At 38.3% G+C, this 16,960-nt stretch overlaps 1 protein-coding gene across 1 annotated transcript in view; it reads right to left on the bottom strand.

The window, feature by feature from the left end:
* hmcn2 (hemicentin 2) overlaps positions 1–16,960 on the bottom strand; it is a 109,357-nt gene that overhangs the window by 7,065 nt on the left and 85,332 nt on the right. The window contains exons 66-74 of the mRNA XM_016256518.1: positions 11,938–12,090; positions 11,512–11,649; positions 11,245–11,366; positions 8,720–8,960; positions 8,528–8,587; positions 8,270–8,389; positions 7,986–8,120; positions 7,739–7,858; positions 6,653–6,779 (exon numbers count right to left, since the gene is read on the bottom strand). Coding sequence (XP_016112004.1) covers positions 6,653–6,779; positions 7,739–7,858; positions 7,986–8,120; positions 8,270–8,389; positions 8,528–8,587; positions 8,720–8,960; positions 11,245–11,366; positions 11,512–11,649; positions 11,938–12,090 — 1,216 coding nt within the window. The remainder of the gene's footprint in view (positions 1–6,652; positions 6,780–7,738; positions 7,859–7,985; positions 8,121–8,269; positions 8,390–8,527; positions 8,588–8,719; positions 8,961–11,244; positions 11,367–11,511; positions 11,650–11,937; positions 12,091–16,960) is intronic.

Consider the following 16,960-nt stretch of genomic DNA (forward strand, 5'->3'; position numbering starts at 1 on the left):
TTTTTTCTCAGTAACTGTAACTGATTACAATTACATTTATTTTGTAATTAAATGATGTAATTTAGCTACATGTAACTAGTTGCTCCCCAACACTGTTTATGCATTATTACAATAACAGATGGTGAAAGAGTGCATTAACCACTTTAATGTTAAAAAGTGAACAATATCACTTAACACTAGCTTGGCAAACAAGGGTACGCACATAAAACAAGCCAGACCCGATTTGAAGCATCGTAACAAGTACAGTCATAGCAGAAAATGTATTATAGCGCCGCAGTTTTTCTTAAGATAAAGACAATTATTTGGTTTCAAGAGCACACGAATCCTAACGCCTAATGCTTCACAAGATAACATAACATAACACGCTTGCTCCATTACAACATACACATCAAGCCTGTTTTAGCATATGTATATCGTATTATTCTTGAATATAATTGTTTAGTCTAAATATATTTTGACAATTCTTTTTGTTTTTGTTAATACAAAGGTGTTCAATTGAACGTGTGTAACTAATACCTCATTCAAATGAGGTCAGGGAACTACAATACCCAGCATACACCTCAGACTTCAAACATGGCCACCGGGGGTCCATATCCCAAAATACACATACATGACAGCGCTCTAAATCATTGGACTTCTGATTATATGCATGCTCAGATACCCTATATAAAAAGACTCACATTTCCATGCTTTTTGTGAAGTATGCGCTCCTTCCGTGTTGTGATGTTACAAACCACCTTTTTTTGTGATCTCTGTTAGTGATGCAAAGTCCAATTCATTTCCGCGAATCAAATCTTTTCAGTTCGGTTCAATGAACCGGATCATAGTGTCCTTAAGTCATCTCGCAGTGATGTCAGTATGCATTTCTTTTCTAACAACTCAGGGGTCATTTTATATCAGCGAAACATTCAAATAAAGTTAACTGTGTGAACGCGTATCGTCTTTTGTTCATTTAACCTGATGATGTTTGTGGTCACGGTTTCATTCACTGATCCTTCATGTCGGATACGAGTCACGACTGACCAATATTGAGTAGCCTACACATAAGCGGATATGTTCAACATGCTTAAAGTATAAGCCTGTAGAAAGAATAAACCACGTACATTCCTCTTATGAAAATGCTTTATAAAACATTTATCAAATACTATAAAACTCATATCCGTTAAGCGCTGTTTGCAAGTTCACAACATGTAAATTACCAACAAGTTCTCAATGTGTTCTCATGTACGCCAACATGTTCTTACAAACAGAAACATATTTATAACGAACTTGAAAATATGTTCAAAACATATAAATATCCGTCACACATTGTGCACTGATCTAATGCATCCTGCACACCTTAAAACAATTAATTCAATCAAAAATCTGACCAAAACCAGACAGACAAAACCTCAATGATAGTTGACATGGATCGAGAGGAAGGACAAAATAATCATTCTTTGCCACGGTAACATACTGGGGTCCGAGAAATTTGATATCCTTACTGTAGATTTTCTTAATATTCTTTATTCTACTTATTATTTTCCTCTTATTCATAAACCTACAAGAGTTAAAGAAAATTCAACAACTTTAACTGATAACATTTTAAAGGCTAACTGAAGAAATTAAATCTGATGTTTTATATTCAGACTTGTCTGATCATTTTCCGATATTGCATTATTCTGTAATTAGGGTTAACAGGGCTAAACTCTCAAAAGAAATACAGCAAAATAATTGAATTTTATTAATCGATTAAATGACTTCTACATGGCACTGCTTAAGACTAAACAAATGAAATTTCTTTTAGGTCATCTTTCTGGTCTGTCTACGATGCGGAAACACAAGACACGACAACCCAAGCATGAAAAGTGAGTAGCCTAGTTGTGTTTTTCTGTTACCTATGCAAATATTACACTTCAAACTTTTCTAACTATTACACTTAAAGCCACACATTTCACAGTCCACACATAGATACGCATTTATTTTGTGTATGTCTCTAAACAATAGGTAAATGACTTACAGTTTGATAAGTCATTTTAAGGGAAAGGTGGGATGATTCATGTATTTTTTATTCTCTTCACACCAATACTTTGATACCGGTGTTTAAGGCGTCTGTCTTTTAGGTCTGACCCAGAAAACAGATGCCTTAATATTTCGTTCTTCTTTTTATGAAAACATGTGGTAAGAAGTTTTTGTCCTCATCTGCAGTATACCAAAATGTTTTAACATGTCATAAATTCCAATAGTTAATTAGCAAATGCAACTGTTTATTACTGAGATAAGTCACATCAGAGCTGCATTCTTGTTTATATTGAAAATTTTTCATCTACCTACATGTTTAACGGCGCTGCAGTTCTAGATCTCGTCACACCGTTGTGAGATTTAAACCGCAAAGTTTTTCATCACCTTACACTTTGAAACCAGAACAATTTTATATGTTTACATGGCTGTTCGCTCTTTCTGTTTGAATTTGTTTACCGCAGTTTCACCATTCTTATCTTATTTTCCCACCTAATTGTAATTGTTAGGCCTTATGCTTATGGCGTTATATGCTTTGTCTCCTAGTTTTTGCTGTCATGTTAGCGGGCCTCTTTGTTTATACAAGTCAATATTTCTGCGAATTTGGTTGATTTAATAAAATATTGCTTTAAACCTCGTCTTTATTCGAGACATTCACGTCACATTATTATATTATCCTAGTTTATATCAGATATAAGATACAAGATCGTTTCTTATTAATTTTATTTTCCATCTACGCTCGTACGTTCTATTCAGTCTACCCGTTTTCTTTTTTCTTTTTATTAAATTGATAACAAAAAATAACAAAAACAAAAAAACTTGCTATCTGCACCACATTAGACTATCCAGGACTTATTACATTGCTTACCCCTCAACACTTCCTCATTTGTAAGTTGCTTCGGATAAAAGCACTGCTAAGTTCAAGGCATTAATATTTGCCTACAAAACCACCACTGGCTCTGCACCCATTTACCTAAATTCATTACTTCAGAGTTATGTGCCTTCTAGAACCTTGCGTTCTGCAAGTGTACGGCGTATTATTGTGCCATCTCAAGTCAGCATTTTTTCTTTTCTTTTCTAAATGGTAACAAACTCTAACTTTAAAATTGTAACTTCCGTATTTTTTTAACGAACGTATCTGATACTTTTTTGTTTGTTTTAGATAGATGGTCAGTGGGCTACTTTTATTTTTATTTTCTAACTTGTAACAAACTAACTAGTTTTTAAATTAACAACACTTAAATATTCGTCTTGACCCGTTTTTTACTCTTTTCTGGAAAAAACTGTCATTACATTGTTTATATACCACGTATGTTTGATGCTTTTCTTGAAATGTATGTGTGAAAACTTTCATAAAAACTTCCCTTATCCCGTTTAATAATCATACCACGTTTCACAATTTAAAGTTTAAAGCACATAAAGTGACGGGCACATCAGTTTTGAACAGTATCAACTGACCCACACAAAAAACACATTCCCAAACAATCATAAATTCCTTCGGGTCATTGGGGTGGATAAACAGATGGTCACTTATGGCGCTTTTCCACTGCGTGGTACGACTCGGCTCGGTACGGCTCAGTACAGCACGGCACGGTTCGGCTCGGCACGGTTTGCGTTTCCACTGCAGTTCAGTACCGATTTAGAGTGGGCGGGATTATTCACATGTTGTTATAGTTGTGCCGCCTCTACTACCACGACTCCTAAAAAAAACTTTTTCATTCCGCGTCGCCCCATCAAGCTCTCGCTGGATCTGCTCTCTCTGCTATCAATGAGAAGAACGTCTGTTCTTCCGCAACAGACAACAAAACTTTTTGGTTGTTAAAAAAAAGGTGCGCTCGTTCAAAACAGTTGCGTTCGATCCTTCGCTGGCTGTGCTGATTTAAATCTAGCAGTTCTTTTGTGTTTGTGTCGCAAGTTCAGTGACGCAGGTAGTGACGATTCTCTCCGGCCAATCCGTGATCAGCAGAGTTTACACGTCACGTTTTGGTAATGGTACGGTTCACTTGGAACTCCAACCGAAGTGGTACTAAAAAAAGTACCAGGTACCAGGTACTGTACCCAGTGGAAAACCCCCCAAAAGTTAACCGTACCGAGCCATACCGTGCCGTACCATGCAGTGGAAAAGCGGCATTAGACGGGGGCGGGGATGTACAGGTGTCCACTTATGGGTGGGGTGTGGAATTTTTATGACCCTCATCAATCAAATTTGTTGTCACATAGCACTCTATACTCTCTCTCCTACCCACCCCCACAAAAGCAGGATGGTAGTGATCTCACACAGCTCTCGACACATCTATGTGTAGCCATTCATCCACATTTGAACAGAGTGGACAGTGAAATTGCTGTAAATACAGACTGATAAGGAAGTATTTAAGGAAGAAAAATAAAAAACCAAACCTGCTTTAAAACCCAGCAACACAACTGTAGCTGTATAACTTTACAACAGCAACACTGCTTTAAAAAAAATGCAAAACAGCAAGACGTATTTGACATCAAAACAATTTTTTTTTAAATGATGTCTAATTGCTCTCGCTGTACTTTGATGTATAGGTAATATTTCACTTACACAATTTAGCAAAATCAGACAATATTGTGTCTAATATAAACCACAATATTAACTTCTTATTATTGAATTGTTGTAAATAAATATCACATTTGGAACTGGTCAGTGCTCACAAAATGCTGGGAAATCACTTCATGTAGCCCTACAAGAGTGATTACTGATAAACTGTCTGAAAAAAAAAAAGTCACGTTTTAGAGAAGGAAAAAATCACCAACTGACTTTCAAAGCTGCTAACGACTTTTCTACTTTGAGGATCTTGATAGAAATGTAGTGGAGTGAAAAGTACAATATTTGTCTTTCAAATGTAGTGAAGTTAAAGTCATAAGTTTCCAGATAAAATAATACTCAAGTAAAGTACAGATACTCAAAAAGTGTACTTAAGTACAATACTCAAGTAGATGTACTTAGTTACTGTCCACCTCTGTTTCCAAGTAATCTTTTTACATCATGAATTATTAATTCATAAATAATAATAAAAGTAAATAAAAATATAGCTGCAAGCAGCAATTATCGGGGTTCAATCCTGTAACAAGCCTGTAACCCAGTGGTTCTCAAACTTTTTTGGTCGCGAACCCCCTTAAACCTATAAAAAATCTGGCGCCTGAGTTTTCCTTAAGGCTTTATAGGATTTGGGGTAAATTTGGACAGGCCCCTTTTCTAAACGACCCCGTTATAGCTTCCCAAAGGGCACATTTAAAACATTTTTTTTATAATTATTGGCCTAGAGAGTCAACTGAATTGTACTGCAGTGTTTTTTTCCAGATTGAGTGAAAAAAATCACAAAAGTAGGTTTTTTACATCTTAATCATTTAACAAACGATTTGATTGACAGCTATGGTTCTAGAGGCAAAGTTGTCCAGAATGAGGAGTTGTATCGTATCGCCCTTGAAAATGCGATATCGCCCCACAGTGGCCGATTTCTTTTGAATTTCTCTCAGACCTTTGGGGCTGTGAGTTGTACAGGCCCTTTCGAGTTTCGTTCCGATCGGCCTCCGTTAACCTTGTCTAACAGGTGCTCAACCTTCGTCTGCCAATGGCGGCCATGTTTTTTGAGATACGCAAATGTCCTTGTAGACACTTATAAAACTTGTAGACAACATTCAGGAGTTATAGGTATTTTACTAAAAGTGGCCCTGCCCCTTTCTAACGTTTTTGCTCCCAATCGCGACAGTGAGTCAAAAGTTCAACATTTTTTGATAATTATTGATATTCATTCTCCAGAGAATCTTTCTGCACTGGTTTGGTTCCAATCGGCCGAAAAACCTAGGACTAGTTAGCAAAAGTAGGTTTTGCAAAAAATGCAAAAATACCCCAAAATTTCGCCGGGCACACGATTAAATCTGAGGCGTGCCAAGGATTCCAACGACATCAGACACTTGAGCCTGCGACTGACGGTTTAAGAGTTATGAGTGATTTTGCACTTTTGATTGCTGTAGCACCCCCGTCAGGCCGATTGGAGTGAGCCTTGGTCACATTGTAGGCGATGCAATGCAAAAAAATGCTTTTCTTACTTAGTTTTTTTTTTTGTCTTGTTTTCAGCCAAAATATCTAAAAATTACTTAAATCAAGAAGCATGATGTACAAATTATTGTCTTTTTTTCAGAACAATTTTGCTTAGAACAAGCAAAATAATCTGCCAATGGGCTAAGCAAAATAATCTTTATTTCAAACAGAAAACAAGATTATTTTGCTTACCCCATTGGCAGCTTATTTTGCTTGTTTCAGGCAAAAACTCACGTTTTTAACGTTTTTTTCTGAAAACAAAACAATAATTTTTTTACTTGTCTAGAAAATCCTTCTTGATTTGAGATATTTTGGCTGGAAACAAGACAAAAAAAAATCTATGTAAGAAGAACATTTTTTTGCAGTGTGTGAGTACTACCATCCCTCCAAGTTTTACGTCTCTATGACTCACGGTTTGGTCTGCACAATGAGTTTTATGTGGAGATCGCTGATCCGTGACCATTATAACAATCACAATAGCTACACACTTGAACCCCTAAATAATAAAAAAAGCTACTAAATAAGATTTCCTGTTCATTCATTTCTTTTGCTGAGGCTTTCATTCATTATATTACAAGCAAATCTTACCCTGGATTGCGTCCTCTTTGGTAGCTGGTGGGACAGGGTGTGTCAAGACACTGATAGCCCCCCCGTGTGTTAAAGCACATTTGGTTTGGGCCACACTGAACACCTTGCACAGTGCACTCATCAATATCTATAAGAAAAGTTAATTTTCAAACTTTTTTTCACATGAAAAAAGGCTTTATATACCAGTGGCGGCTCGTTGGGGGAGGCAGGGGAGGCACAGCTTCCCCATAATTTTGAGGTGAAAATGGGAGGAGGACGATTTAATGTTAATACAATTCACAATTAATTTCAGTTCATGTCTCAGAATGTGTATTTTTTGTTTGTAATTTCACAGTTGTAATAACATAACGTGAAAGCGCCGCTTTTCTATCGCGAATGTGCCGAATCTGCTGATGTAATTACAACCGCTAATGATAGAGAAGGGTAGGGGGAGGCCAGGGGAGAGCTGAGCTCTCGTGCCTCCGTTGGTAAAAAAAAAATTAGCCAATCACCATTGAGTGTTCACTTTCAGCGCTAAGGAAAGAAGCCTCCCTTCTGATATTAACCAATCATCAAAGAGACGTAAATGAGGTGATATTAGTTTTAACGTCTCCCGCTGCACTGGTAATGTACCAAGTACTTATGATGAGTAGCGATATTGAATATTTGATTGCCAACAGATTTACCAAGCTGTCATTCAAACAGTAAATATACAAATTTAGGGAAAACAGCCTAAGCTGGATATAGGCTACAGCAGTCGGCTTAATTAAATGGCGCAACAGGCAGCTCTCTTTTAACACAGACTTTTAAGAAGGGATGGAGTTTGCTTCAAGTGATAGGCCAGGTAAGTGAAATTATATTATCTTGCTGTATGCATGTCGTTTTCTTTACGTTTTCTGACTAAAAGCAACCAAAAAGCCATTTTAAAGTGGTTAAGCAAATAATAATAATAATAATAATAATAATAATAATCGGCAGGGATCTCAGACCAATACAATTAGTGTGCCGCCTCTATTTTAAAACCCACGAGCCGCCACTGTTATATACAGGAATGTGTATATGAGTTAATGAAAGACCTTTTTTTAATAAAAAGTGCAAAAGACTCACCTTTGCATGTTCGGCCATTGGATAATAGTTGGTATCCTGGTGGGCAAGTGCACTGGTAGCTTCCTATTGTGTTTCTGCACTCATGTTGGCAAGGCTTTTTAAATGCACATTCATCGATATCTTTGTGAAAGAAGAAAGACTGTTCAATCATGACAACTCTCTGAAGATTTTAGCATGGTGATGGATAATGAATAAAGCTAATAAATTCTCCATCGATTATCCATTGACCACCATATTTTAAACTAACCTTCACAACTGGTGCCAACTAAACTGGGTTTGAAGCCCAGGCCACACTTGGCTTGACAGCGATACGTCCCAACAGTGTTCACACACTGCTGGTTGGGGTGACACAAGTGGGAACCTTGGGTGCACTCATCAATATCTGAATCACAACAGAAATCACAGTAAGAAACTGGAGATTAACTTTTCACTGCCTTCCAGTCAAATGTGCTAATATCATCTAGGAACATTTGAACTTTATTATGGATAGTGCCATCAAAATACTGTATCTTGTATTAATATAGATCTGACCTCGGCAGGTGTTGGACTCGGTAGAGATGGTGAATCCAGAAGGACACGCGCAGGAGAAACCACCCATGATATTATTACATGAGTGTGAGCAGGGAGAGTCAACAGCACATTCGTCCTCATCTAAAAGACAAAACAACAACAAAATATTCCAATCACATTCTACAATAAATTTTGTTTTGATATTGGTAAAAGAATGTGGGCTTTCATAGCTAATATGCAGTTGCATATACATTTGAAAACTGTTTATAAAGTACATACCGGCACAGTAAGATGCTGTGTCCAATACAAAACCTTTTGGACACGTCTCTCCATTACCCTCTGCACACAAACAAATCATTGATTATGTATTTTTGAATTGAAATATGATTTATTAGAAATTATTCTAATAATTTATGCATCATTTTACACATTGTCAATTAACTGAAAAAAAAAACTATCCCATGGACTGACCTGGTATGAGTAAACTGGCAGTCATCTTGAACTCCAGGCTGAGAGTGAAAAAGCTGTAGGTGCTACTTATTCCTGTCAGTCTGAGGAGCTGCAGCAGGGGCCCCTGACGGTTCTCCGGCCCTTCAAAAACCACAGAATGATTGCATCTTAGGGTCAGAGGAGACCCGTCCCACATGTGATTCTGTGAGGACCAGGAATAAAGCTGCCCGGAGCCTGTCTGCACATATGACTCGTCAAACTCCTAATGAACAGATGGAAAGAAAATAAAATACTTTTCAAGAATTCATTTTTGTATGATCTATCACTTTAAGAGTATTTCTAACAATACCTATGTATTTGGTAAATTTTTATTAACTACTTTTCTATTTATACATTTGTACATACACTACTGCCTAAAGTTCTTTTTAAAGAAATTAATGATTTTATACAGCAAAAATGCATTAAATGTATCAATTGTGACAGTAAAGTGTTACAAAAGATATTTCATTCTTGGTTTCACCAAAAATATTAATATTAATATATTAATATATTAATATTAATATTAATAATTCTTTCTTGACTACCATATCAGCATATTAGAATGATTTCTGAAAGATCATGTGACACTGAAGACTAGAGTAATGATGCTCAAACTTGCATCAGTGTGGAAAGGTCTGAAAGACATCACTAACTACAAGGCAACATCCCCCAGCACTGAGGCGAATCAACAACTTGCTGAAGACCTGAATGAGTTTTATTGTAGATTTGAAACTGGTCTCAAACCCCACACTCGATCTACACAACCATTAACACCTCCAGCAACCCCCCTCTCCCCACCTCCTACACTTCAGATCAGTGAAGATGATGTGCGTCAGGGTCTTCCGGAAGCAGAAGAGACAGAAAGCACCAGGCACAGATTGTGTTACACCAGCCTGTCTAAAATCCTGTGCTGACTAGCTGGCCCCCATCTTCACACAGATCTTCAACAGATCACTGGAGCTGTGTGAAGTCCCTGCCTGCCTGCTTCAAGCACTCCACCATCACCCCCATCCCAAAGAAACCCAAGATAACAGGACTTAATTACTACAGACATGTGGCTCTAACGTCGTTTGAAAGACTGGTACTGACCCACCTGAAGGACATCACTGGACCCTTACTGGACCCCCTGTAGTTTGCTTACTGAGCAAACAGGTATGTGGATGATGCAGTCAACATGGGACTGCACTTCATCCTGCAGCATCTGGACAAATCAAGGACTTATGTGAGGATCCTGTTTGTGGACTTTAGTTCGGCCTACAACACCATTATTCCAACACTCCTCCAGAACAAACTAACCCAGCTCTCTGTCCCTATCTCTATCTGTCAGTGGATCACCAGCTTTCTGACAGATAGGCAACAGCTAGTGAGACTGGGGAAATTCATGTCAAACAGCCGCACGCACCATCAGCACTGGAGCCCCTCAGGGTTATGTCCTCTCCTCACCGCTCTTCTCCCTCTACACAAATGACTGCACCTCTAAAGACTCCTATGTCAAGCTTCTGAAGTTCGCAGAAGACACCACACTTATCGGCTTCATTCAAGTCGGTGACGAGTCTGCTTACAGACAAGAGGTTGAACAGCTGGCTGTCTGGTGCCGTCTTAACAACCTGGAGCTCAACACGCTCAAAACAGTGGAAATGATCGTGGAAATCAGGAGAAACCCCCCTGCACTCCCCCCACTCACCATCATGGACAGCACTGTAACAACAGTGGAGTCATTCAGATTCCTTGGCACCACCATCTCCCAGGACCTGAAGTGGGACACTCGCATCGACTTCATTGTTAAAAAAGCTATCGAGTTCTGTGCACTTCAATAATTGTCTGGTTTGGCTCAGCTACAAAATCAGACATCAGAAGACTACAGAGAACGGTTCGGACTTCTGAGAGGATTATTGGTGCTCCCCTGCCCACCCTTCAAGAACTGTATACATCCAGAGTCACTCTGGATCCCTCACAGAGCAGCAAATACCAGGACAGCCAGGCACAAGAACAGTTTCTTCACCCAGACAATCTACCTCATGAACAGTTAAATGTTCCCCATTGTGCAATAAAAATATGTGCAATAACCTTATATTTATTACCACCCCACATCCTAGTACATCCCCACATCTTATTCTATTCGATTCCTATTCTACTCTACTCTATCTATAGCACAATTTATTTTTCCATTTACATGTGTATTTTTTTATTCTCATCTTATTTTTTATTGTCTGTGTGTTGTTGTCTCTGTGTACTGGAAGCTTGTGACACTAAAACAAATTCCTTGTATGCGCAAGCTTTGCTAGAAAATAAATAAATCACATTTTAAAATATACTAAAATAGAAAAGTTATTTTAATTTGTAAAATATAAAAAAATATTACTGTGTTGCTGAATTTTTGATCCAATAAATGCAGCCTTAGTGAGTAGAAGAGACTTGAAAAATCCTTAACGACCCCAAATTTTTGAAAAGTAGTGTACATAAATGCAAGTCAGAGAGTATTACGTCCATGACTTTGAAAAACCAACCTGCAGATTGAGATTAGAAGTCAACAGCATAGGAGGAACAAAGCCGTTGATCACAATGTCCACTAGCAGAGCCCCTTCCGCATCCAGACCTCTGGCCACATGAGTCAGCTTTAAGACCTCTCCTGTCATTCCAAGGCAGAAGACACATTCAATTGATAGAATCCAAAATGAAGTCCTCTCAGCAACAGAAAATGTGTTTTTGTCCCATTTACAACAACAGATGTGTTAATTAGGCTCTTCAAAGTGGCATGTATGGAAAGCTGTAACCTGTGTCAAACTCCAGCTGAGATTCCTGTCTGAACTGCCCTTGAGTGAGAGAGAAGCCATTTTGGGTTTCCGGTGATTGATATACAGTTGTCCAGTAAATTGGGGCAAATACTGACACAAGAACTCGCAACAAAGGACCTGTAATGCAGGAAGGTTTCAAATAATAGATTCAAAATAAAACAGCAGGGTCTTATTGTCAGAGAAAGAACATTGGCAGTTTAAATGTGTTGTCTGGTACTTCTTGATGTCTGTTTGAAAGCACACTTGTCAAATGACAAGTACAACAGAAATGATTTTTTTTCATGTTATCAAGGACCAGTTTCTCCTGTTCTTGTCAGCTGTAAGTCAACATAGCTTTAATTGAGCATTACTGATTGTCTAAGTTCACTCTGGCACATGGCCAAACCACACTGTAAGTACACTCACCGACACTTGGAGGAATGTTTTCTACATGGGCATCCAGCGTGCTGGTGCCATCCGCTTCATTCTCTGTGATATTGGCTTCCAGATAGGCCACTCCAAACTCCTTCTCATTAATCATGCCTATCAGACTGCCCCGTGCACGCCGCGGAGACTCGCCTACACAACAGAGAAGAAAGACAGTGTGTAAGGGTTCTTGTAGTCTGTAACATCACAGACAGTCTGAGGCACATTTTACACTAAAATGGCAAGTTTTTTGGTCTGCTAAAGTTACGAGGAGTAATGGCATATGTTACAATGAGTGCTTTTGAATATTATTCGATTCTGGCAACAATGGTATCATAAACCACCTTTCTGTCATGACAACTCTCGGAGGGATCGGCATGGTAATGTACATGACAATGTTAATGTATTTGGTCTTGGCGGAATAGATCTGTTACTCTGCTGCTGCGGCAGAGCAAGTACCGAGACTTGCTACTGCCAATACATCCACAACATGCTGCTGTCAGCATGTAAGAAATATAGCTGCTGCAAATATAACATACATGAAATAACCCCCATATAGGCCTAGCATACATGAATCACCTCGTAGCAGATCTATACAGGTGGAGCTGGGGAAGGTTTCTGAAGCAAGCTGCAACTGCTATGGCAAGCACTAATCATATATTTGAATGTTGAGCAGCGAGAACTCTGCCAGAACTCTGTATTAATATCTCATAACACATGTGATGACTGGAGATGCATTTGTTATTACCAGTTGGAAATTGTAATGCGTCTCGGCTGACCACTTGTAAACCATATAAAAAAACCTTAATACCAGGTGGAAATGGGATCTAGAAACATTCATTTTCTTCAATAGATTGCTGTAGAAGTTGGCATTACGCTGGTTTCCTCAACAAAAACCCAAAAGCATATTGCAGAAAATAAGTTCTGTGACCAACAGACTTCTTGTTTGTCATGATAATCTTCACAAATGAACATGTAGAGGGGCTTTGATCCCCTCGTGAAGCCAAACACTCAGGAACTCTCGCAATGCAAATGCCATGCCACAAAACAATAAACTTTCTAATTAGATAGGAAGATCTGAAAGAAAGACCATTTGCTCGTCGGTCCCTTTACCCATCCTTCCCCCAGGGGCTTTGATCCCCTCGTGAAGCCAAACACTCAGGAATTCTCGCAATGCAAATGTCATGCCACAAAACAATGAACTCTCTAATCAGATAGGAAGATCTGAAAGAAAGACCATTTGACCCTTCACGCATCCTTCCCCCCTGGGCACATGGTCCAGGTCACTAAAGGTTCACAGAGAAATGCCAAGAACTCAAGCTGCTATGCTCATATAAAAACATTTATTATATCTTCAAAATTCATGATCGTAAACTCTTCATGTTTGGTATCAACTTTACAGTCTCAGTGCGATTGGAAATGTGATCTCAGTCCCATATCAGTAGAACAGACCAAAAATAAAGATCTCAAATATGAGAAAAATTCTGTTCTTCTGGTATGGGTTGCGCCCCTGATAAGGTCTTTGCCAGATGTTGTTTTTTCAACCCCAGGTTAGATATGGCTTTCAGGTCATTTCATGTCCCAGCAAAAGGTCCTGTGAAGCTTTTATTATGCTAAATTTAGGATTGTTTTGTTTTGATTTGAGTATTTAAAGAGGATTAGTGAAACATTCAGGGAGGCATCTGTAAACAGAACTTCCCACACGATTGTCGTGTGTCTCTCTATTTGCCAGGTATGCTGACTCTTTGAAATTATTTTAGTGTTACTTTCTTATTCTAGGTTTGTGTTTCATGCTGATCAGTTGTGTAACAGAATTTTAATACATTTCCTGTAATTTATGTATTCTCATTGTGGAATGATTGAATTAACTCTTTTTGATTATTGTTTGATGATGCCTGGCAAAAATAAATGTTAATTTTGATTTATTCTGGGTTTTCTAGAAATTATTTTTTCAAGTAGATTATTGTGTAGTCTAGCATTTCCGCAAATCTGCGTCCAGGACAAATCATACTTAAGTACCAATGAGCGGGGCAGAGGGCTCTCCATTAGGGATCTTCTGATTTCTGTTTGTCACTGGCTTAACAAGTTACAGCTTTCGTGAGTATGGAGAAATTATTACACTTTTTGTTATGTACTAGCATGGTGCAGCCTACTTAAAGGTATTTAATCACACTGTATCCTCTGAGTAAGACCAGAACTGGCGAGTTTGTGTCCATGGGTTCACAAATGGCGCTTTTCCACTGCGTGGTATGACTCTGCTTGGCACGGCTCAGTACGGCTCGGCACGGTTTGCATTTCCACTGCAGTTCAGTACAGCTTTAGAGTGGGCGGGATAATTCACATGTCGTTATAGTTGCGCCGCCTCTACTACCACGACTCCTAAAAAAAACGTTTTCATTCCGCGTCGCCCCATCAAGCTCTCGCTGGATCCGCTCTCTCTGCTATCAATGAGAGGAACGTCTGTTCTTCCGCAATGGACAACAAAACTTTTTGGTTGTTAAAAAAAGGTGCACTCGTTCAAAACAGTTGCGTTCGATCCTTCGCTGGCTGTGCTGATTTAAATCTAGCAGTTCTTTTGTGTTTGTGTCGCAAGTTCAGTGATGCAGGTAGTGACGATTCTCTCCGGCCAATCCGTGATCAGGTTTACACGTCACGTTTTGGTAACAGTACGGTTCACTTGGAACCCCAACCGAGGTGGTACTAAAAAAAGTACCAGGTACCAGGTACTGTACCCAGTGGAAAACCCCCAAAAAGTGAACCGTACCGAGCCGTACCATGCAGTGAAAAAGTGCCATAAATGGCCGAGTGAATTTCTGAGCGATGTTAGGTCCTTAAATGAATGAATAATTGAAAGTATGGAATCTCCAGAATAATCAAATATCTAAATCATAGTCGTTAGTTGTGATCAGCTTTTAAATTGCATTAAAGAATTACCAATAATTGGAGTCAGATTAAATTATTCATGGAGTCAGAATTTTGATTGGAAACCAAATTTGAATGATTTAAGATAATTTCTTGCAGAAGCGCCGTGTAAGACATACACGCAGAAAACCTTCGATCAGGCTGCTGGATTCCGCTTTTTGGGCTGGCGGGTGGATCCTTACAAACACAACATATGAATTTTGACGTCTAAATACAATCGGCAGAAGTAAAAAGCTATACGTAGGAGCATGAATATAAAACAACAAGACTGTGAAAGTGGACTAATGAGCAGATGAGTTTTCCTGTTATGGGATCCTGTGAGTTTCCTGTGATGACATTTGATGTCCTGACAACCCCTGTCTCATTTATCCGCCTTTTAACGGTCACCGTCCCGTATACGGGACACCTAAGTTTACTTCACTATAGTACAATTAAATCCTAATGTAATCATGACAAACTATATATCATTGGAAAGGTCTAAGACTCCTAAATATATATTTTGGCATTTTATTTTGTTACAAATTATGTAGGAACAGTAATAGATTAACTTATTACAAGAGTGCACCAAGAGTCTATGACAAATCTACATCATAACAGGAGTTCTGACCTTTGTCACAAAAAGTCTTTATTTCGTTGCCATTTTCCCTATCTCATGTTTTAGGAATCATCATAAGTTATATACAATTTGAAAGCTTAAAATCTCAAAATTTATCCTGTGAAAACCATTTTGAAATCGGACATTGCGTTACCATAGAAATGGCATTTCAAAATCTTTTAGCGGTCTCCTCCCCCTTAGCGGGGGTGTCATGTTACAAAATGTATTACGGTCTTTTAGAATCAAAACTTTTTATAATCTTGACAAAATACATATCGTTGGAAAGGTCTGAGTCTCAAGATTCCATATTTTGTGATAGATATAATATTGAGAGAGAAATTGATAGATTTGTGACAAAAATTGCATCAAACATTTTTTTAATGGAGTTTGGGTGTCACCCGGTGGCTTTTTATGGAATAACGCCTAAACAAAATTGCATATGAACCTCAATTTTTTTTATATTAAAGGTGTCATATGATGCTTTTTTAAAGATCATTATTTTGTGTATTTGGTGTAACAGAATATGTTGACATGCTTTAATGTTCAAAAAACACATTATTTTTCAAATACTGTACATTAATGTAGGTCCTCTATGCCCCGCCTCTCTCAAATGCTTCGTTTTCTACAAAGCCCCCTCCTTCCGACAAGCGCAGTCTTGAGACAGCTGACTCCACTGTGATGTGACCCTCTCTCGCTCGCTCGCTCGCACGCACGCACGCCTAGAAACACACAGCGTCTCCCTGACATGGCAGCTTCAACACTAACTGCGGTTACTGAAACCACGCCTTCTTTCTTTGCGTGAACATTTGGGCCGCATTATGATAATATTTCCACATAGTGAGGTAGATATGTGGGGGCGGGTTAGAACGAGAAGAGAAAGGAAAACTTGAAATCGCATCATATGAGATAATGAATATCTCTTTGGTTTTGAAACTTTAGTCTTTGTAACTTCAGGGATCTTATCTATACACAATCAGCTTGTAACACTCCAAAGAGAAAGGAAAACTTGAAATCGCATCATATGACTCCTTTAACTTCAAATTTGGAACACAACTTATGTAGACATATGGCTTTAATTTAATAGCAATTTTGTATTTTAACTTTTTTTTAAATATTTATTTTATATAAAATAAAAGATACAAAGATGAAAGAGATCCACACTCCTCCAAATGCAGCTTAAAAAGCTTATTCCATTTATTGTTCCGAGGTCACAAAAATATGTAGAAAGAAGTGCAAAAGTGCAAGTGCAGAACGTTTTCGGGTATTAACCCTTCCTCAGTGCCATGTCTACATATTTTCTACATACATGTTCTACATATTTTTGTGACCTCTGAATAATAAATGTAATTAAGCTTTTTTAGCTGCATTTGCAGGAGTGCGGATCTCTTTCATCTTTGTATATTTTGGATCTTCGCACCATATGTTTTTGTTTACTGGATTTTTGGACGAGTGTTTGGCACTACTGCCATTTTGTGGAATATAAAATAAAATAAAAATAGTACAATA

The sequence above is a fragment of the Sinocyclocheilus grahami genome, unplaced genomic scaffold (assembly GCF_001515645.1).
Source record: "Sinocyclocheilus grahami isolate Dianchi unplaced genomic scaffold, SAMN03320097.WGS_v1.1 scaffold1438.1, whole genome shotgun sequence".
Taxonomy (NCBI): domain Eukaryota; kingdom Metazoa; phylum Chordata; class Actinopteri; order Cypriniformes; family Cyprinidae; genus Sinocyclocheilus; species Sinocyclocheilus grahami.